The sequence below is a fragment of the Falco punctatus genome, assembly GCF_963210335.1.
Source record: "Falco punctatus genome assembly, chromosome: Z".
Lineage (NCBI taxonomy): Eukaryota > Metazoa > Chordata > Aves > Falconiformes > Falconidae > Falco > Falco punctatus.
Genome location: NC_137586.1, coordinates 28,274,113 through 28,295,165, shown reverse-complemented (window position 1 = coordinate 28,295,165; position 21,053 = coordinate 28,274,113). Strand labels below are relative to the sequence as shown.

Genomic DNA, 21,053 nt, shown 5'->3' with positions numbered 1-21,053 from the left:
CAAGAGAAAAAGCATCTTCTCCCATTTCCAGTGACTGAACTGGCTCACCACTCAAGGAAATCACTCACATCTACGCTTGGCCCATCTTTAATTCCCAATTGTGCCGAATTGTCTCACATTGGTAAGCCCAACGTGACTATAAGAAGACGTGGCACAGCCTCCCTGAGCGGGCTGATCACCCCCATCACCTCGAAGCCACCGGTATTTCAGGGGCACACTAGACCTCGGCCATGTACACACACCTCCAGAGACGCCTGCAATGGCCCGGCTGTTCCTGCCAGTCCAGCCCATCGGCCTGACAACCTCGCAGCCGGGCGGCAAACCCACCCCGCCGCGGAGCCGGCTGGCCCTCTCCCGGCCTTCAGCGCCCAGGGGCGGTCAGTCGCCTCAGCGCCTCGAGGAGGGTGACAAACATGGCGTCGCCCCCCACCGCCTCCTCCGCCTCACCCGCCAGGGCAGCGGGCACGGCTCCAACGCGGAGCCGGCCGCCAGCACGGCCCCCCGAGGCCGGTCGGGCCTGCGGGCGAGAGACCACGTACCCGTCCCCGCCGCGGCCGCCCCCGCCCCGGAGGCCGCGGGAGGGCGAGAAGCGCCCCGGCTCCAGCGGGGCGGGGCGGCGGAGGGGCGACGCCAGGCGGCCGAGGCACCGCCGGGCAGGGCGCCGGGCACCGGGGGAGGCGGTGCCGCAGCAGCCGTCGCCGCGCCCATGACCCCCCGGGGCGGGGCGGCTCGGCTGGGCCCGGCTCAGTCCTGCCCCGCGCCGCCGCCGCCCAGGTGCGCGCCGCCTGGCGCAGGTGCTTAAATAGCGGCGCCGGCCGCGCCGCCACAGTCCTTCGCGCCGCAGCCAGGTAAGGGGCGGGTGCTCGGCGCCCTTCGCCGGCGACCGATTGCCGCACCTGCTGCGCTCCGCCCGCCCCCGGCCAGCCCGAGGCCGGGCCGTGTCGCGCCGCACTGCGGGGTGGCTGCCCCGCTGCCCGCCGCCATGCCGGGACGCCGCCCCTCGGCGCCGGGGCCGGCGCAGCGCCCGCCGTGGGCTGAGGAAAGCCGCCGGGCGGGCGCAGCAGTAGCGGGCGGCGCCGGCCGCTCCTCCGGGCGTCGGTGAGGGAAGCGCGGGTGCGAGGGGAGGCAGAGCGCGGTGGGAGGGCGGGCAGGCCTGCTGCCGGGGGGGCGGCGGGGCCGCGGCGGGCGGGTGGGCTGGTGCCGTGTGTCCCAGCGGCTGGCGTCGGCTCAGCCCCTGTCGCTGCCCGCAAGGGCGGAGGCTAGGGCTGCGCCCCTGCGTGGCACTGACCTAAGGCACGAATGTTCCGGGGTTGGAAAAGCCAGTTTATCACCTCCCTGGAGAGTCCACCGCTCCCCACGCTGCGTCCCCGCAGTGACCTTTATGCCATCCCCGTGGAGGATGGGATGTGGCTGAAGGGGCCTCTACAGACCATTCCGTTGCTGTGTAACGCCCCGGTTGCTGCTGGTGGCGTGCCTCAGAGCAGGCGCTGGTGGGCAGGCTCTCTCTCGCTGGGGCACCGGGCTGGCCCCGCACGGGCCGGGCCCCTCTCCCCCACGGGAGCCGGTGGACAGGCTGCCCTGTCTCCCTGCAGCATGTGCGCTTGGGGCATGGTCCATCCTGTGAAGATCATAGGGTGACTGGGAAGGCTTAGTGACTTAGAAGAGAGCGTGCCTGACAGGCTGGTGCATGAGGAGGGGTGTGACATGGGATGCTGCATTTTCCACATGGAGCAGAGCTTAGTTGCTTGCTCATGAGTTAGCAGTGGTTTAATGCCCCAGACCAACCCCAAGAAACTGGGACAGGAAAGCTTTGGGTAGCTTTTGGGGTCCTACATCATCTTGAGTCATATCCGTCTCAAAGACTTGTGTAAGTCTCTCTGCCACTTGCCTTTTGCTGCTTTGACGTGCATCAGCCCCATGGGACAGGCTTCAAGTTGCTCTGTCCTGATTTAGCTTTTTGAAGAAAGTCAACTCTGGCTTTAACTGTGTCTGTTTACCTTTTCCCCAGTCTCCCTGCAGGTACTACAGAAAATAGGAGCCGCTTTGTCCTGGCTCTTCTATACCACCAGTGTGTTGTGTACAAAGCATCTCACCCACATGTGTGGGACCCTTCACAGCCTGTTGTTGAAGCTACATGCTGTCTTAGTTGCCTGTGTGGCATCCAACCAATGAGTTACCAGACTTTGCTTTGCAAGCTTTTCTTTGTGTCCAGACACGCTTTTGGTGTCCTCACATCCAACTGTGGCATCAGGACTCTTCCCCCTGCCAAAGTGAGTGGGAAACATTTGTGGACCAGCTTTTTACTCTAGCTGTTTTTCTCTTGTAGCCCACAGGGATAGTAGTTGGCAGCTTCTTCAGAGCGCAGTTCTGTCTGGCACAGGTCAGGATCCCTGACTCTGCTGGTTTGTGTTAAGGAGGATCCCTGGTGCACATGTGCCTGGAGACTGGCAGGATTCATCCCAGTTTCTGGAAACTCCTACTCTAGCTGCTTTCCAGCACTTCTCCAGACACTGATTCCTGCCCCACCTGCAGTGGTTGTAAACAACAGCATAACATTACCCTTATACTGTGAGCTAACATAATCATTTTCTCAACCGATATGGGCAGAGTTTCCCTCTGTGGCATCTGCTCCCTGCATAGGAATCTTCTTGCACAGCAGCATCCAAATCTTGGAAGTCCTTCTCCCTGGGATATCAGAGTTTATGCTCAGTGAGATGAGAGCACTGTCAGGCACTAATTAGAGACTGCATACACAAGAGGTCAGGTTGGGTATTTGGCATCTCAAAACTTGTTAGTGCTTGTAGACTTAATGTTGCTTGAAAGTAGAAAACTTAGAAGTACATCCTGTTGAGCATTTCGCCTTAGCTCTTCACATAAGCTCTTCACACACTGTGGGGAGGGCAGCGTGTGAGAATGAAGGTGGCAAGCTCCAATTTAGTTTAATTTAACCAGCTATGCTCATGGCTGGGTGCTTCTGCTGAATGTCAAGTGAAGAGTGCAATCCAGGGGGGAATTGTGATATGATAAAGACCGGAAAAATGGCACAGGTACAGAGGCAGATGTGAATGGAGGAGAAAATGGGATATAAGGAGTGAGGGGAAGTGGAGAGCCATTCATGTTTTGACATGGAAGTTAAAGTGAATGAAGTTGTGAGGACTTTTTCCTTCCAGGTAGCTTGTCCTGTCAAGAGTCATGGTTTAAACTGAACCGGGGGGGGGGGGGGTGGGGGGTGGGCAGGGGGCAGTGCTGGGGAATCAAAAATTTAATAAAAAAATAATCACACAATGGTGGTGGTGGTGGTTCCCAGTAGCAGCTCAAAACTTGGAAGCATGGGTGAAAACACCTAAAAGGAAAACTCTTGACAAGGGTGGCTTGTAACTTCTAAGGGGTTTCCATTGTGAACTACAACTGGCAAGGTATTGTAGTTCTTCAAATAATAACACAGACCAGACCTGGTCCTTCTACATGAAATTATTTGGGTCCTTTTGCAAGTGAAAGAACAGGAATGGGGCCTACTCTGGGAAGCATAAAACAGAGGGACAGCAGTGGTTTAGTTCTTCCAGTGCTTTTTTCTTTTAATGCTCAGTTCCTGAATTCATATGGTTGCATGAGGCTATCAAATTTCATATGAGTAGGGGGGAGTAGATTTATAGCCCTGCAGTTTGCAGTGGAAATACTGGACAATATGAACCCTCTGAAGGTTCAAGGAGAAAGCAAGAAGTCTCAGTTTCATCATTAAAACTTGTATTTTAAAACCCTTGGAGTTGTTCATAATATGAAAGTTGTAATACAAGTGTTACACAGAAAAATGACAAGGAATTGTGATGTTATTTCCTGTTTTATATACCTGGCATGTGCCAGACTTACAAAAGGGTAAAGCACTATATCATCTAAGTTAAGCTCATAACCAGACTTCCTTTACAAGCTATGTTTCCAATTCCCTCTTCTCTCATACTTAGCTGCCTTTACACCACTGGATTTTGTTCTAAGCAGTTTCTGACCTGGTATTTCCATGTCTGGTCTCAGACTTGGGGTCAATATGAAAGGCAAATTCTCTTATATCAATATTCCAGAGGAGATACCAGATCTAATGGAATTGTTTCAAGCACGTGCTCAATATAAGGCTGGCTGCTTTCTTAAAATATTTTTTCTTGAAACACAAGAAATAAAGCTTAATCTTGCATTGGGCTTTCCATTAAAATTTAGTGGTAGTGTAAATGAAAAGTAGTCCTCCCTTAGACTTTGCAGCATAAAATCTGTGGCTTTCATCTTCAAAGCCACAACAGACTGTTCTGAATGTTCCTTCTTCTGTGGCCTGAAAGAATTAAGAAAAAATGCACATGCTTCATTTCTAATGTGTGTTTTAACTTAATCTCATGACAAGATTGGTGGAAGAGAAGCGGGCACTGCTGGAGTAATAAGAACAGATCTCTAGTTTTTTTCTTTTTAAGGGCTAATTAATTGTTTGAAATTTTTTTCCTTCACATTATTTCCTTTTGTCCTCATTTACTTGGACTTATGTCCATATTTTCTTCCCTAGAGGGAACGGCAAAGAAAGGATTCAGAGTTCTTTCTAATTATAGTGTATTGCTGTTATAACAGTTAATGTGCCTTAGCAGAAAAATACCTCAAGACAGTTGTGTTTGAAACTGGGCTTTGCTGGGGTTGGGGGTTTTTTGTATTTCGGGTGACCCTTACTCAGTTTTGGGCCTTTGTTGGTAGGTCAGTAAATCTGAGCCACCTCAGATGAATTATGAAAACAGAATTTTTTTAATATGAAGGAGCATATGCAGTTATGAGAAACGATGTTATTAATTTAGGAAAGACCAGTAAAATTGAGGAAGGAGGAGTAATCAGCCTAATCCCACTTTCTGTGCTTGGTAGTGCCTTCAGACTGACTCGAGCTCACACAATATTGAAAGTGTACTTGGCTAAAGGTCTTCAGTTTGAAGTCTACCAGAATGTCTAATATGTGGGGGTTTTGTGACATACTGTCCTATCTTTAGTGCTCTTCATAACCTTTTTTTTTTTTCCAGACTATGACTCTTCTACCAAGGGCGCCTTAGTCAGCAGTTTTTCAAACCAGTGTTAGTAAAAGGGTAGACTGAATTCAGAACAGTGAAGAAACACTTAGCAGACGTAGTTTACAAATTAACTGACCATAGTAATGGAGTGCGTTAAGGGAGGTCCCTCAGTTTTGATATTTGAGATGGCTAGCTGGGAGATTTTGTTGCTTCCTGCAGTGGCCATCTTTTTGAGCGGTGCTGCTCTTTCCTTGCCCGTCAAGTCTTATGCTTATTGTGCCTTTTACCAGCATGCAGCTCCCTGCCTTCTCCCTTGTTGCTGGGGGTCTGGTTTGATGTTCAGCAGTAAAACATCTAATAACTTCATCATTCATGTGTCTGCTCAGCCAATTCTTTAATTGGGTCCTACTCTTACAAGTGGCTAAGTAAAGTGACTCAATAGATTGCCTTGCGTTGCAGACAGATAATTATGTATTTGAGTGACTAGTGGGTTTTATGGTTGTGTTTTGTTTTTATCTCAGTGGGGCACTGCAGTTACAGGGGAGTCATGCAAAGCTTGTTGTGGCTGACACATGTTCAACAGTTTGTTTCCAGAAATTACATAATACTTCGTATTTCTTTTGGATTAACTGTTGGGGCATACGTAAGGAGGAGGCAGTATAACCTGACTTTTAGCTTACAGTCATCTGAATTAGTGGCAGGGCAGTGAAAGCTGGTAGAGGAAAGGCTGAAGGTTAACTAACAAACAGCAGCAACCGAACCAATTCTCTACTTGCATCTGTGACAGACTCCTGCAGTCCCTATATATCCTTCCAGATATATCCAAATCACAGATGAAGTTGCCTGTCATGGGAGGTGACTAGTGAGGGGAAGAAGGTCATGCTAAAACGCTGCAACATGAGTACACTGAAGTACCTCTTACACTTGGTAGGGAACAGCTTTCTCATGGTCTGTCCAGACTTGTTATTTTCCATAGTCTGAAATTCCGCAGGTTTCAGGTTGGCTTTTGGTGGATGGTAGCCACTGGGGCAGAGATGTCTGTAGTTGCTAGTCACTGTGGTATGGAGTACAGGTGGCCGTCTTGAGTCCTGTAGGTCAGGATCCCACAAACTTCCTTGTGGGTAATGGCAGAATTTATTACTTTTTTTCCCCCTACAGCTCACTGAATGGCACTCTGTCCTAACTTTCAGTCAGGCTTTCACTGCCACAGTTTGTCCACATCCAGTGCATTTCTCATCCATACTACCATATGGACTGTTATTTGCCTCAGCACTATTTTCTTTTGTTTTGTTTTACTTCTGAATCTAGACTCCTATGGGCGTTCTGGGAACCACCTTTGGTATTTCTTTTTAAAGCTTTCCTGGAGCATAGACAGGATTCAGAATTAGAAGAAGTTGAAAGGAAGTGTGGGAGCAGTATGCTTACCAAGTCTAACTGTGGAATCTGTGAGACTTAAAGTATATGGTCCTTAGTATGTTTTTTTCCTTTTTTTTTCTGTCTTTTCAAGAAAGAAGCCCAAAATCTTCTGTGTACTAGCTCTTGCAGCTGTATAGGACAGGAAGCTGATTTAAGGAGAGAAACAGAAAAGTCTTCATAGCCGGTGGAAGGAGAAGCAAGATTTATATGCTTTGAAAAGGTATGTATTAGAAGATTTACTTGGTTATAAGTCAAATAGTCAGCAGTACTCATTTGCAGTAAGGTTCTTTCTCTCAAGAGCTGTCACTTCCTGCCATTCACTACAGAAATTTCCCATAGCTTTCTGTTTTCAAGGGGAAAGCTACCCTGTCCTTGTTTCTAAAATTCAGACTTTGAAAATTACATACTCTTAATCCTAAGACTGTTATCTAAAGAAACAAATCATTTAGGTGTGAAACAGCATTTACAGTTGTTTCCAGTCTAACTGTAAAGCAAATTCTGTCATTTCATCAGCATTCAATGGCAGCAAAATTGATTAGGCCCTTAAATCCATAATGGAGGTAATACAAAACAGAAAATACACCACAAGTGTACAATATAAGGAGTAGCAAATGCAGAAGTAAATACTATAATGTAGCTAATTCCACTGATTGTTTTTTCTTCTTTTGATTCATGTATTTTCATGTTCACAGATCTACTGTAGTTTTCTGCCACTTAATGGTAACGGGGGGAAAAAAATCCAAAAAAACCCAACTCATCTGCTTGAGGAGATTCTCTTGTAATGTATCCAGTGGCTGTTCCTGCATCAGGAGGTGAAGGAAATAATGGACAACATGGGAAACTTATTTTTTTCCTTTTTGTTTTTGGAGCTGTGTTGCTTTGTGCTGGATTCCTGCTTTCAGTCTTTATTCTCCAGTCATGCCCATCTGGAACCTTCAGTGACTGTAACGAGGTCCTTAAGGCTGCTGGGCCTGTGCTGGCTGTAGCTGGACTGGTTTGTGTTTTACTGGCACGATCAAGGGCCAGGTTGTATATAAGACAAAGACAATTGCAAAATGAGCAGGTGTACAGCCTTGTTTTTTGTCAAGGGAGCTGTCAGTTTGCCCAGTTTCTCATATTTGGATTCCTGTTTTTAACTAGTGGTATGCTAATTAGCATCCTGGGCATTTGGGTTCCTGGCTGCAGCCCCGGCTGGCACACCATACAGCTCAACCACACCGGCAGTTCTGATGTGGACCTCCAGGGCTGTGGATTCCTGTCACTTCAAATCATGGGACCTTTGATTGTGCTCACTGGGTTGTGTTTCTTCGTGATAGCTCATGTTAAAAAGAAACAAACCTTAAATCTCAACCAAGAATCCTGCGAAAGTGAAGAACATCCTCAGAGCCCTGAATCTTTTCAGGTTACAGTAGGTGGGTAAAAAATGTGTGAACTTTACATTTAAGAGTTAGTAGGGGTTTTTTCCCACTAATGATTTACCTCTGAATATTACTTGTTTGAGCTCTAAATGTGTCAGTTCTGGCATGTCAGACTATCCAAAACTGAAAAATGTTGCTTTGTCACTTAAGTTTTCTGTATGGTCAGCTGGGTTACCTTTCTATTAAAGACAGAACCTCTCCTTTGGCATAAAAAGGAAAGGTCTCATGGTCTGTGCAAAAGAAGCCATGTAATCTGACACAAATGGGTCCAATCCCACTTCCTTTCCCAAAGGATATAGCTGACACTGCAAATCACAGGTCTAATGACTTCTGTGACTATATTTAAGATTTATTTTAGTCCTGAGCTCTGACCCCTTAAACAGAAGAATCTGACTCATAAGCATTGTATTGTATTTCTTTTTAATCATGGCCACATATTCCATCACTCAGAGGTGTAATTACAAAACGTTTCTGCTAATTGCACAGTTATTTGAATAAATGTAAGTTAGCAGGGAATGCTCCCCTGCATATAGTGCTACTTCTAATACCCCATGAATAAATTTTATGCATAGATTATTCTGGTAACTTTCTAGCTCTCAGAAAGGTTTGAGTCAATCATAGTGTTGCTTGACTATCATCTGACTAACTGGACTTGGAATACATTATGCAAAGCTTTTTTTGTTCTGCCTGTCAAACCAATGTACAGACCTGTAGCCTGGTAATCCTTAGAAAATGCGAGGATTTAAAGTCAGCTTTCCAGCCACCAGGATAAATCACAGGGTCAGAGAAAGGAATTTGGATTGTCTTTAAAGGCAAGAAAGCAAAATCAGTGGATTCCTTTTATACTTCCATCAGGAAAAGTAAAACTGAAAGGCTGAGGTCTGGTTGGCATAGTGACATTCTGGAACAGTGGTGACTCAGCTAGAAAACACCCCTTCCTCACTCAACACTCTTGATGCTCCCTGACCTGTCCCTGCACACAAATTACAAAGGAAAAAAAGTGCCAACCAGCTGTGAATATTTATATAAATTATGCAAGCTCAGTGGCCAATAGGAACTTTCTGTTTAAAGAAAAAATAAGTGTGAAACTCCGCAATAACGAAGTTGAAATTGGCAGATATATGCTGCACAGTACACTTGATAGTGAGTTATATATCAGTAGTGTTGTGGTATAATGTTAATAGTGTGCCTTCAGCTACAAGTAATTTAGTAGGGAAACTGTCAAGGCACACAATCAGTCATCAGAACCATTAATGACTTTTGTTATAACACTGCAGTAGATGTGGAGAAACTTAAACTGTCCTGTTTTGGCTATGTGAGGAAAATTAAATACTTGGCTACCCTTAAAATGAGCCAACAATAACTGTATGCTTTGCACTTCTAGTTTCTGAAGACAGCCAGCAACGAGAGGTTTATGTCTCTTCACTAGATGGAACACTCCCCTGCCCTAGCTGTATTTCCTAAATGAAATCTTCCATTTATCAATATGCTGCATGTTTTATTTTTTGGTTTTGAACATACCTCCATGTATTCTTAACAGAGCAGAATATAAGAGTTCTGTATGTGGGATCATTGCACTTTATCCTAAATGGCAGACAAGTACAAATACTGTCATTCCAAAGACAGAAAATATTCTAGGATACAGTTAGAATAAACAGTGGTGCCTAATGTTTCAGAGGTAGTAATCGCTGGGGCTTTTTTTTCCCTAGGTGATACTGTAATGGTATTCCCACCTCCACCGCCTCCTTATTTTGCTGACCCTGTGTCACCAACTGTGACACATTGTCTTATGTCAAGTGGCTTGCCTACAAGTGAAAGTCCTCCACCATACCACTCTATCTTCAGTAATGGGTAAGACTTTTCTTCTCTGTCTTTGGAAATCTGAACTATTTCTTAAGGTATCAGAGACAATGTTCTTAAATAATCATTGTGAATTAACTTTACTAGGTGCTGCAAAGTTTTCTAGTGCATCGCTCAACTTACCTCACATACCTTACTTGAAATGGCATTAAAATATTCTAGTATAAAAGGGCAATCACAAGCCACTGTGTGTCCTTTATGAAGGTTAAATTCTTACCAGTTTATGACTGAAAACTTCTGAAGTGAAAACAATGCCTTATTTAAACACTTACGCAGATTGTCCAAGAGAAGGTGCCTCTGACAGCAATGCTCCAGTGGCATAATATTCACACTGCCTCACACACATATTTAGGAAGCCTCTGTAGAACCAGTGCAGCAAGCCCTACATGATACTATCTACAGGCCCTGTGACCCTGGGAATGCCACTTCAGTGTGTTCTGTGCTCCCTGTGACCCTTATCTCTCCACCGTGAGGAAATGAGACCTGCCATGCTGGTCTGTCTTGTTGCTGTGTCAAGATAAAAGGATACCTTGATACTGCAGGAGTCTTCAGAGAGCTTGAAGGGAAGGTTGCAATGCCAGCTTCATCTCAGGATGCTGTACATTACCCATGCAGCCACTTTTCCATACACGAGTACAGCTGATTTGCTAGATGCCGCCACCACCAAGCTCAGGGAGGAAGAGCTGCCAACTGACAGAGTTGTCTGCACCACAAGAACTTGCAGGGTTATTTAGCCCCTGCAGGTTACCACCAGTGGGCTGCTAACTTGCCACTGCAAGGGCCATACTAGGAGCCAAGAGTAGGTCTGGCCAGGAGAGCTAGATGCCACATGCCTAGAGCCCCCAAATACTTTTCAGGCCCGTAATGATTCAGAATTGACTTGGGTTTATCTTCTGGTAGATCCTATGTCAGCTTGTTTTTGATCTGTGAGTCAGTAGGTGGTGTGGTATTTTTTTCATTGGATGACTTTATTTTACAAGACACTACCTGCAGCATCCTAAGCACCATCACTGCAACAAAAGCCCCAGCCTGCCTGGCTGTATTCCATTGTAGTACTTGTTGTGCCATTGCTTTAATAGCTTTCCGCTATACTCCAGACTTCTCTGCTCTCTTGAGGCAGTGTGTTTCATGACCAGCTGTACCAGCTGTGTGCCTGATGCTGTGTACTTCTTCAAAATTCAAGTACTAATCTTCCTTTTGAAGCAAGCAAGCAAGCACGAACCGTCTTCCTGCTCAAAGACCTACATGACACAGGAGGAAGATACTTGTGTTCGCAGTGGTACTTATTACTATGCTGTGAGCAGCCATGTCTGTGGGTTTTTAGTCATAATTTGAAGTATACCTGGTGGATTCTTGAGGCTCAGCCCCAGCGTGCAAAGCATTCTGTTCTGTAGGCAGTCACCATCAACAACTACTCATGTTGTCTTCCATTTCCTAGTGCCCTCCTTCAAACATTTTCTCCCCGTGTTTGTTGGACACAGCAGATGCCTCCTTTTGTTGCTTTTATCACAAGCCAGAATGTCCTTCTGCCTCCTGTCAAAATATCTTTATTTTTTAACATAAGATAAACACCTCTCTGTCAAAAACCCTACTCACTCTTACTTGCTACTAGTGCAACACTCTCTAGTGCACAGAGGAACTGGCTCCCAAACAAAAAAAACAATCATGTATGTGCCACCTAGGGAAGGGAGACACTCAGTGTTTGCTTCCCACTGACTGAGGTTCAGCTTAAAGTTGATGACCTGTGCTGAAGGATGCAATGCCTAATAAACCTGAGCTACACACATAATTCATGCAGTCTGCTGTTTTTGCACTTAAATTTTCAGACCAAGTACTTTTTGTACAAAGCTTGTGAGAACCTGTTGATTATTCCTTGCCCTAAACACCTGCCAATTCAGGATGACAAGGGCAGATGCAGGAATGGGAAGATGTCAGGACTGATAAAGAAAAAGTGCTTTCCAGAGAGCAGTGGCTCTTACGACCTGGCACAAATCATTGTGTGAAGAAATATTTTATTTTGTTAAGTATAAATGTCTTTGCCTGTTCTCAAATTGTAAGTGAAATCTACCAGCTCTCAGAGCTATACACAGAGCAAGCAGGAGAGAAAATAAACTCCTGCTGCTGAAAGAAGGAATTTACATGAGGTCTCTGTGTTCTAACTAGGCTGGGTGAAGGTGTCCACAGCTGGAAGGTGTTTCATACCAGCTGCTGCTAGTCCTGGAGTTAGGCACCACACTGAGCCTGTCTGTGCTACAACTCCAGCATGTGCTGTACTCCCTTCTGGCATGTACATCCCAGATGTACATACAAAGCAAATGGATGTGTGTGGAGAAATTACTTGCCCTGAGTGTGAACCTGGACCTCTGGTAGCTCTGCAACAGCCAATTCAAATACAGTCCATGAGCACCCTCAAAAACCATTTCAGTTTGAACACATTTAGAAGACCAGGCTGGAGTGGATGACTGGAAGAAATACAGGAATATGCATGTTCTCCTGTAGCCTTGCAAGCAGCTGAAAGACAGCAATTCATGTACCACCACTCTGTAAAAGTACAATGCAAAAAACTGAGGGCCACAGCTCCTTTCTACCCTGTATTTCAGGCCCTGAGTTCAGATGTAGGCTGCCTGCCCATGTGCTTGGTAAAATGTGTGGATTATCAAATGGAGTTAAAGAATACAGTGAGTGCATCCTGCACTGAAAAAGAAGAAACAAAGGGCAGTGGGAAAACGACACAAAAGCTAGTTCATCAGACTTCTTGTGGCCTTTCCCTGCAGGCACACATACCAGAGGACCCCTCTTTCCCTCATCCATTCTGCTACAAAATCCCCTGCAGCTGGATCAGCTGCCTCAACCCACAAACGTCCAGTTCTGGTGCTCCAAACTTGTGTGTGTGATCCCATCAACTCAATCATTGTTGATTGTCTGTCTGGACTTCTCCATCTTGTGAACATATGTACACAAAGAGGCAGCTGTAGCCCAGCTTGTTGGGGCAGTTTCTAGTAGAGTGGACAAAACACCTCAAACTTGGATGCAGAAACCCTGACCTCCTGCTTTGGTGTTCTGTGGCTGGGGGTGCGCATGCTTTGTGCCCATCCATGCTCCCCAGGGTCCTCACAGAGACCCTGTGAGTTGATACCACCTCTGGCTATTTCAATCAATCATACTCTCCCATGGCTCAGCACTTGGTAGCAGCCACAGCATCTTGACTAGTGCAGATTGGTTCCCAAGACCTTTCATTGAGAAGCAGTTGCCTCATTCCTCATAATGTAATGCCATGCTTGAAGATCCCAAAGCTGGAAGGGAATACCCATTTTATATGTGGATGGTTACAGGCAAATATAATTTGCTCTTAAGTGCATTGCTCCATGTTCTGTCAACAAGTGCTGTGGTGGAGGCGGTGCTGCATGAGAGAGCTTGTAGGAAGCTGAGTCATGGTCTGATCCCAGAAGTGGTTGGGTTTTTTCCTGCAATCTATTATATAGTGTTTCAGCATTTTTCTTGTATATTCTCTCTCTCCTTTAAACACACACACTCACACACCAGTAACAGCACTGAAAATGAATTAACTATGCGCCGTATTCCTGCTCCTCACAGAATGTTAGTGGGATTACAGATGTATGCACAAAAGCAAGAGTCAGCTCTCAGAGTGAGTCGTGAGAAATGAGGAGGTCTTCCCTTCCCTTAGGAAGCAGCTGAAGCGGTATGCTGAGAGCTAACTCCAGGGTGAGATGAGCAGGGTACCGGAACCATGCGGGTGCGACCTATTGGGATCCAGTTATGATGGTCAGAGGAGAGCAGTGAATACTTTGCTGCCCTCCTTGGCTGTCATTTGGAACTTAGCATTCTGGTCATGCCCAGTTGCTTCTGTTTCTCTAGTTCTGAGCAGGACTGCTACTCCTTATGTCTGTCGTGGGTTGCTGGAAAGCCTAATAAAAGTTTCAAGTTGCCTTTCCTGGAAGATCTCAAATGGCCAAGGATTGTGATTTTTGAGATACAATTCTAAGTCTGGTAACTGTCTTTCATAAGGGAGGGGGACTGTGTCTGTGATACGACTACAGAAGGAAAGATACATTAGGAGCTGAGGATCAAGAGATTTAATAAGATTGTGAGACAGCCCTGCCAGAAGCAGCTGATACCCATAAGCCAGGCTGTGACTAGTGATGTGAAAGGTTAGAAGGGAGCATGTTTGCCCTTCCCCTCTGAAGAAAGAGTTGTCCTATGAGTCATAATGTAGCCCACAGAATGAAATCCTAATGCTTATGCAAGTTCCTTGCTTCAGGGATTTTTAGAGAGAGTGCGTGCCTACATACATGTTTATATAAGTCAAGTAGCATTTCACTCGCTGTAGAGAAATGAATTATGCTAATATGCAGTTTTGTGTTTTATAGAGCACAGCTTGCAGATGATGAAAGAACAGTTGCTGTTAGAGACTATGAAACCATATATACAATTTCTGGAAGCAGCTCACCTTCAGACATTTTACCGATGCTTTACCTCTCCTCTGAATCACCTCCAAAATATGAAGAAAAAGCATCAATAACAAGTAATGACTATTCTCCATGTTCTTCTTCATCTTCATCATCTATTTCCTTAGCCACAACTGACACCAGCTCATAGAGAACTGTCAGTTAGATTTAATTTTAAATTAAATTGTACACTCAGATTTAGAATTTTTGAATTTATTTACATTTTGTAATAAAACAAATAATGTTGGCTGTGTCTCATTTTTCATTAAAAAGCATAAATGATGAATCTGGGTTTCAAGAAGTATTAGGTAATGTTGGTCTCCTGAGCCAGCAGTCTGAAGGGATTCAGTTCCCTGCAAGAATATTAAATGCTCATCTTCTATTACAGCTTCAGTTTCTATTTTTAGTTGTGCTTTATATAATGGGAGGTGCTAAGTAGAGACCAACTTTTTTTGCTTATTTTATTTAAATCCATTTGGAGCTTCAAAAAAGAAATAATTAGGAAGTGGTTTTATTTCTGTATGACTTTAATGGAAAATACTTGTTTGCAAAGTTACTGACTTTATATGTGCTCTGAGAGCATTACAAATAGGGTGTTAAATATTGGGACCAAGTATATTGTGGAGAACTTAAATGGTTACTTTTTGGTCTGCCTAGTAACAAACACTCCATAGCTTAATTTAGACCCTCTCTGGTCGTTATGTAAGTATAATCCCTATGAAAATCAGTTTTAGCCAGCAGTTAAGAGCCCTAAGGCAGCACTGAGGATAGTTAATAGGCTAACAGTTTAACCGTGGCAATGACTGTTTCAGGGGGATTAAGCTACTGTTATATATCATCATTCATGGTTTATACAAGGAGAGCTTGTTTTGTGAGAGTGAGTGCCACTCGGCGATGTTGTCTTCCAGGTGCAGACATTACTAGCAAATGCAAGAGATGCAGTTTCACGGAAATCCATGCAACAGGCGTTTTTAACTGACACAGAACTTGACAGACCCTTCAGAAATACAGCCCTCTCAGCTCCTCTGTCCCTATGCTAACCCTAAGTTAGCAGTAGCTGCCTGCCTTCACGATGGGGTGACAACAGGCTTTAGTTTGACTTTGTGATTGTTTGCACCCATTCCCAAACTGAACGATTTGCTTGTAGTAGGTAAGGACAACTAGCAGCAACTGAGTTGCTGCTGTCTAATGCTTTACAACTTGCTCTGAACCTGATGCTGTGTCCAAAACCAGAAGGTGGCAGAGCTACCGTTTGGGCTTGGTTCAGCGTGGTGAACTTACTGGCGTTAAAACATCTTGCAAGAGTGATCTATGTCTTAATCATCTGAGTCTCTGAGCACCTGTGTGCTCTGGGACCTCAGCTACAGCTTGACTTAGTCTTCTGCCATGCTGAATTTCAGGGAACCTGGCTGCAGCAGAATGCCAAGCTTTGAATTAAGCACTGAAGTTCCTTCCTGTGCCTGGGGAAAGGTGATTGCCTTGTGTCATCTTCCTATGACCATGCCTTTCACCTGCAGAGTTCTTCGGAGAGATGTTCAGGTCCTGTATTTGGCCATTTAATTCTACCTCTGTGTTGTTCCCTCAGTCATGCTAGGGCAGCTCTTTGTGCAGGCACACAAAAACAAACCAGCCAGTCAAGGGAGGTATATTTAGCCATCAACAGAGCTCAGGGGTTTAAGCGTGCAGAGTAATGAGCAAACACAGCATAGAGAGGGATTTAGTGTGTGGGAGCTGATTAAACTGGCATGGCTCAGCCATGGGAAATGTCTGTATGAAGAAAGGGGATCCACAAAAGCCAGCAGGTATTTTGTCCTCTTTTCTGAAGTGTTTTTTACCTAGTGAGTTTTTCAAGGATGCTATTCCTTGAATGCCTTCTGTAATCCAAGCTATGGTGTACAATCTCTTTCATTATTTTTTTTTAAGCTTTTGTTTGTAACCTGAAGCAGTGGTGCCCACTGCCCTGCATGGTTCATGCTTACAAGGCCTTGCACATGTCAAAGAAGCTTCTTTCTGTCTCTGGATTTATCATGCTGTTATATAGCAAGTACAGAAGCTGGGGTATTTTACCTGTGCAAAGATCAATGTTGGGTTTGTTCTGTTATTGGAATTACAAGTGAACACTCATTTGCTGAAAAGGTTAAACATCAAAAAGCATTTACTCTAAACAAATCAATCTTGAAATATGGTACCGTCTTCAAAACAAAAACTACAGTCATGTCTGATTGCTAACTGTAAAGGTATTAACCTTTTGTGCTGCCTGCACTTTGCTCAATCAGTTGTTCCCGAGATGTACCCAGGAGACCAGACAAATCAAGTATGTTGACTCTAAGCTGAGTCCTCTGGAACTGAAACATGATCTTGTTTTTCTTCAGGGTTATTGTGTTTTGATCTTCTACTGCAGAGTCTCCAGTGCAGATCACCTTATTTCTGAAAAAGCAGTCTTCATGGAAAGCATGCTCTAGAGAGCTGCTGACCTGACTCTTTGGAGTCAGTACCTGAATTTCCTGGGAAGGGTAGGTGTTAACTTACCTCTGAAAAAGAGGATTGAAAACTGTTTCTCTCTGTGTCATTTTGATAAGATGCTTAAGAAATAGTTCGTTATGGCTGTATTAGTATCTCCCATTTCTGACTTGGAGAATCTTTCCTTGAAAACTTGGTGGGTGTGCTGGTTGCATTTCCGTAACCTGCTCAGCACAGAGAGAGCTAACATAGCCAGGGCAACAGTATTTGCTTACTGCGCTGTCAAAATCTGTTTCAGCAAGGTCAGAAAATATAAGAGGCTAGCAGATCTGCCTCCACCACTGAAGGCTACCACTGGTCGAACAGCATTAGTGGGAGGAATTTTTGATGTGGGGAGTAGGGGTGAAATGTCTGTATTAGAAAGGAAGCAACACCTTGTAAAACTATAAAAGTAGCTTAAAATAATACAGAATAGCATTTTTATTGAGGAAGTGAGATACTTTACTGTCACACTAATGGTGCTATAACCCCCTTTCTGCCCTAAGGTTAGCTTAAGTGCTTGACATACAAATGCTAGGGCGCAAATCAAGTTGGTTACTGATTCACACTTACTTAAACAGGCAAAGTGGGAGGTAAGGATTGCTTATCCTTTGTAAGTGAAGTTAAAGTCTCTCTTCCTTGCTGCCTGCACTGACATTGCTTTGCTTCTAACTGCAACACTGCAATCCTTTGGATATGAGAAGGATTTACTAAAATATAAATGGATACCTCTTCTCTGGCAGAAGTCTTTCTTCTTGCATCACCAGCAGCTGAAAATAAATAGAAAGCTAACTCATCTGAAAAACTTGAGATTGCACAGATCTCTGCAGTGATGCTGGTTTTAGGACAGCAGCACTTGCTGGATTGCACCCACCCCATCCTTGGCCCTTGTGGTTAGTAGCGCTGTATCCATCTATCCCTTTTCTATCCTGCCTCTTTAGAGTCATGGCTCGTGGAGCACTTCTGTGTCCAGGCAGACATTTTTGTCAATATCTCCACATTTCTGCAGCGAACATGTCAACCTTCATCTAGCATGGTGCTCCTTCCTCTATCACATGTGTGTATGTGGATCATTAGGTATGGGAATACCTTCAATTTGGTGTGCCTGCTCACAAGACAACATTTCCTGGGAGCATACAAAACTACCTTGCAGGCAGATGCAGTTGCAGGCAGCTGGCTGAACCTGCTCCTCACAGCTTATTTACGCTTTGAGGCTGGCACTGTGCTGGTACAGGGCAGGAGTGCAAGGCCCACTTGTGGTGGTTATTTAGGTTCTACTCTTACACACGTAATGCATGTTTTCCACTGGAGTTGCCATGTACAGTTGCCTTTCTCTAGGAAAAAGTCTCTCTTAGTCAAATCATTGACTCCTTAATCTTCCTTCAACTGAATGTTTCAATATGGAGTATACCTTGTACCTACTCTTTTTAAAGCCAATCAGTATGTGATAGCATGGTATAATTTTCTTTTATACAACATCTTTTGCATGTTCTATGACTGAGTCCCTGACTATATTATAGGCATGTAAGAAAATAAAACTTCACTACAACAGGCTGATAATGTGAACAACTATGTAAAAATAAATAGCAGAAGGACAGGAGAAAAGGATTAAGTGTAGGCCTGTCAGTGTTTTCTAGGATGACTCTTGAAACAGGTTAGAGAACTGAGGAGGTGCAGAGCCTTTGCAGGAAACCTGCTTCCGACAGCAAGTACTGCAGGGGAAGACTGCATTGGTGACAGAAAATTGTGTAGAGGAACAGAAAGCAAAGAAGCACTTGTGTTCAGGGGTAAGGTCACTGAAATAGATGGGAGCAAAACTGTAGTGAGATCTCAAAACGGCACCCATTCTGAAAACCTTGCTCTGACCAATTCCTTAAGGTTTCACAAATGTATTTTCCTTTGTTTAAGAGTTATTTCAGGTAAAAGGGGATGCATTTAGTAAATCAGTATGTTTAAGTGAGTTCCCAGAGCGTACACTTACTTGGCAAAGAAAAGTACTGGCCTTAAAAACTCAATGTGATCCAGTGATCTCTTAAGATTGCCTGAATGCAGCATTGCCACCGTGTCTGGAAATAATGGGAGAAATCTTGGGAGGCTTAGAATAAGTTGTATCTTACAAAGAGGGGCAGTTTACAGGGAAAGGTGTAATTTTAATTTAGATCCTGCTGCACCAAACAGAAAGTGTTTTCCATCCCATTTTCAAAGTTCAAGAGACAAGTAGTCTTGGAAGAAACCACCTGTATTCTCCAGCTCTGCTGCGGGCTTGCTTAACAGCCATGAAGTCATGTCCTAGGCCAGAGGCAAAGAGCATCAGCCATGGTATGATGCAACACCCAATTTGGAAAACTCTGACTCCAGCCAGCATCTAAGGACCATTGTGTAGGACCAAGGAAGCACTCCAGCACAAGCTTGTTGCAAATAGCAGTTGCAGAGTTCTTGAATGAATGAGGGGAGGAAGGTGATACTACATCTGTACATACCATTAGTTACCCAGCTATTGTGATATAGTGCTGCTTTCAAAAAGATGTTGGAAAGCCTGGAAGATTCAGCATTCAGTGACAAGAGTGATTCATGGTATGGAAAAACCTGACTTGCGGGGAGCAGTAACACAAGTCATTCCATTCAGTTTACCAAATACAAGGCTAAAGGTGACTTAGATTTTAGCCATAATTACTAATATAAGGACAGCTTATCTAGTATTTCAGCACTTTCTGATGTAGTTGTCGTCATAGGAACCCACTGCATTGCAAGCCCTAACACTTTGCTCAAGTGGTGCAGACTGTCCTGACTAGACTTGGTGCTGTGGGAAAGGCTGGTTAGAGAATTTGTTGGCACCCTTGGTGATAGAAAACACATAATACTGACTTCGGAAACTTCCCAGATGTTTTTTGAAGGAGTCCACCACTAATAATCCCTCAAGGTCTATCTGCTAACAAATGAGAAAAACACATCTGCAATTGCATTCAGCAGCAGTTGATGCTTCAGCTAAAGGTGCCAAATTTGGTGAGCAGCCCCTTTCAGAAGTGAGCTGTTGTCACACATTGTGCTATGAAGGAACGCACAGTAGACTAAAAAGGCACCTTTACTGATTTTGAAGAAGCAGTCTGAAAGGTGGATTTTCTAGTTCTAGAGCTATTTTTATCTTACAAATCTGAGGATAAGCTTGCTTCCCCAGAGCTGCTGGTAGCAGGAAATAGCACTATATGTTCTACCACCCGAGTAGTAATCTCTGTCCTGCGTGTACTCCCCTGCTATGCTAGTCAAAACAGATCTAGTAGTTGGGAGATTTTTCCTCCTTAAGGAATTACACAGGCATTCTACCAGAACCCTCTGGCAGCAGTTACTTTAGTCTGAAACTGTTAGGAGAGAGAAGATCTCAACATTCAGTTAATCTGTCTGTTTAATATATGGGACATATGTTCAACAGACCGATTCATTGTGATGTAAAAAAAAACATTCTAGGTACTTCTGAGTACAGTGTAAGATCCCTCACTTCACCAGGTTTAAGATTATGGAAGATGCTTTCTCATGTCTGCAGTAGTGTGCTATTCAGTGTATGTGGGCTTCATTCAGTGTAAACTTTAAGGAAGGGGTGGAGACCCCACAACAAAAAATGTCCATAATTAAGGGGAAATTACAGAGCAGTTATGCTACCTTCAAACAGCTGGAAAGCTTTGGCTGGCTTGAAATAACTTCTCCCACAACCAGCAGCTCTCCCAAGCTATTCAGCACTCACCACCCTGTTGCCGCTTACCCTCCCACCCACCTACTGCTCCCCCTTGGCAAAGTATCAGAAAACCTACTTTGATACTTTTTAAACCACGGAAGCTCTGGGCTGCAGAACAAGCTGCAACAGGGGTCCAGGCATGGCTATAAATGTCACACTTCAGAGCACTGCAAAGCACTCCCAGCAATGGCCACACATTTTCCTGCAGAAAATGGAGCTGGATGTGGTGGCCAAAGGACAGCGAGAGTCGCCACACTGCTGTTGACTAAACGTATGCTGTCCATATGTTGGATGCGTCAGCTGGCAGGGGGCCTAGGAAAAGCTGCGGTGGCTGCAGCTTCCTTTCTCTCCCATCTGGCATGGGCACAGCGAGGAAGTATCTGTGGGTGCCAAATTAAAGAAGAGGAAAAACAAAGAGATAAGCAGCCAGGCAAGGATGAAGCCATTTTGGAAGCAACGGTGGCAATTCAAGGAGTCTTTAGTGATCACTTCAGGCTTCACTTCTCAGACCTTTATTCTTCTAAGCAAAGTTTATTCTTTCACATGATGGACTCTGTTAACCATACACACACGCAGTTCTTGTGTAACTAACTTGAACCTTTGACTTTCAAAGCTCTGCCAAGTCCCTTACAAGCTCCCTTTC

At 44.7% G+C, this 21,053-nt stretch overlaps 1 protein-coding gene and 1 long non-coding RNA gene across 8 annotated transcripts in view; one reads left to right on the top strand and one right to left on the bottom strand.

Moving 5' to 3' along the window:
• LOC308056621 overlaps positions 1-1,166 on the bottom strand; it is an 8,347-nt gene extending 7,181 nt beyond the window's left edge. Inside the window, exon 1 of one of the 2 annotated variants that reach the window (XR_013924888.1) lies at positions 897-1,166. This is a non-coding gene — a long non-coding RNA (uncharacterized lncRNA). Of the gene's footprint in view, positions 1-242; positions 306-896 lie in introns of those variants that run through there. The other variant, XR_013924889.1, reaches the window with a different exon arrangement.
• Positions 729-21,053, top strand: TMEM171 (transmembrane protein 171). 6 transcript variants are annotated; one of them, XM_080372252.1, is made up of 5 exons: positions 729-848; positions 6,536-6,660; positions 7,133-7,852; positions 9,568-9,709; positions 14,107-15,160. In XM_080372252.1, the coding sequence occupies exons 3-5, from the start codon at positions 7,222-7,224 to the stop codon at positions 14,333-14,335; spliced, it is 1,002 nt and encodes a 333-aa protein (XP_080228378.1). In that variant the 5' UTR covers positions 729-848; positions 6,536-6,660; positions 7,133-7,221; the 3' UTR covers positions 14,336-15,160. The 6 variants fall into 6 exon arrangements, with proteins under 6 accessions (XP_080228378.1, XP_080228377.1, XP_080228376.1 ...); XM_080372251.1 differs by having other exon boundaries at positions 741-848; positions 6,532-6,660; XM_080372250.1 differs by lacking the exon at positions 729-848 and adding an exon at positions 2,169-2,270.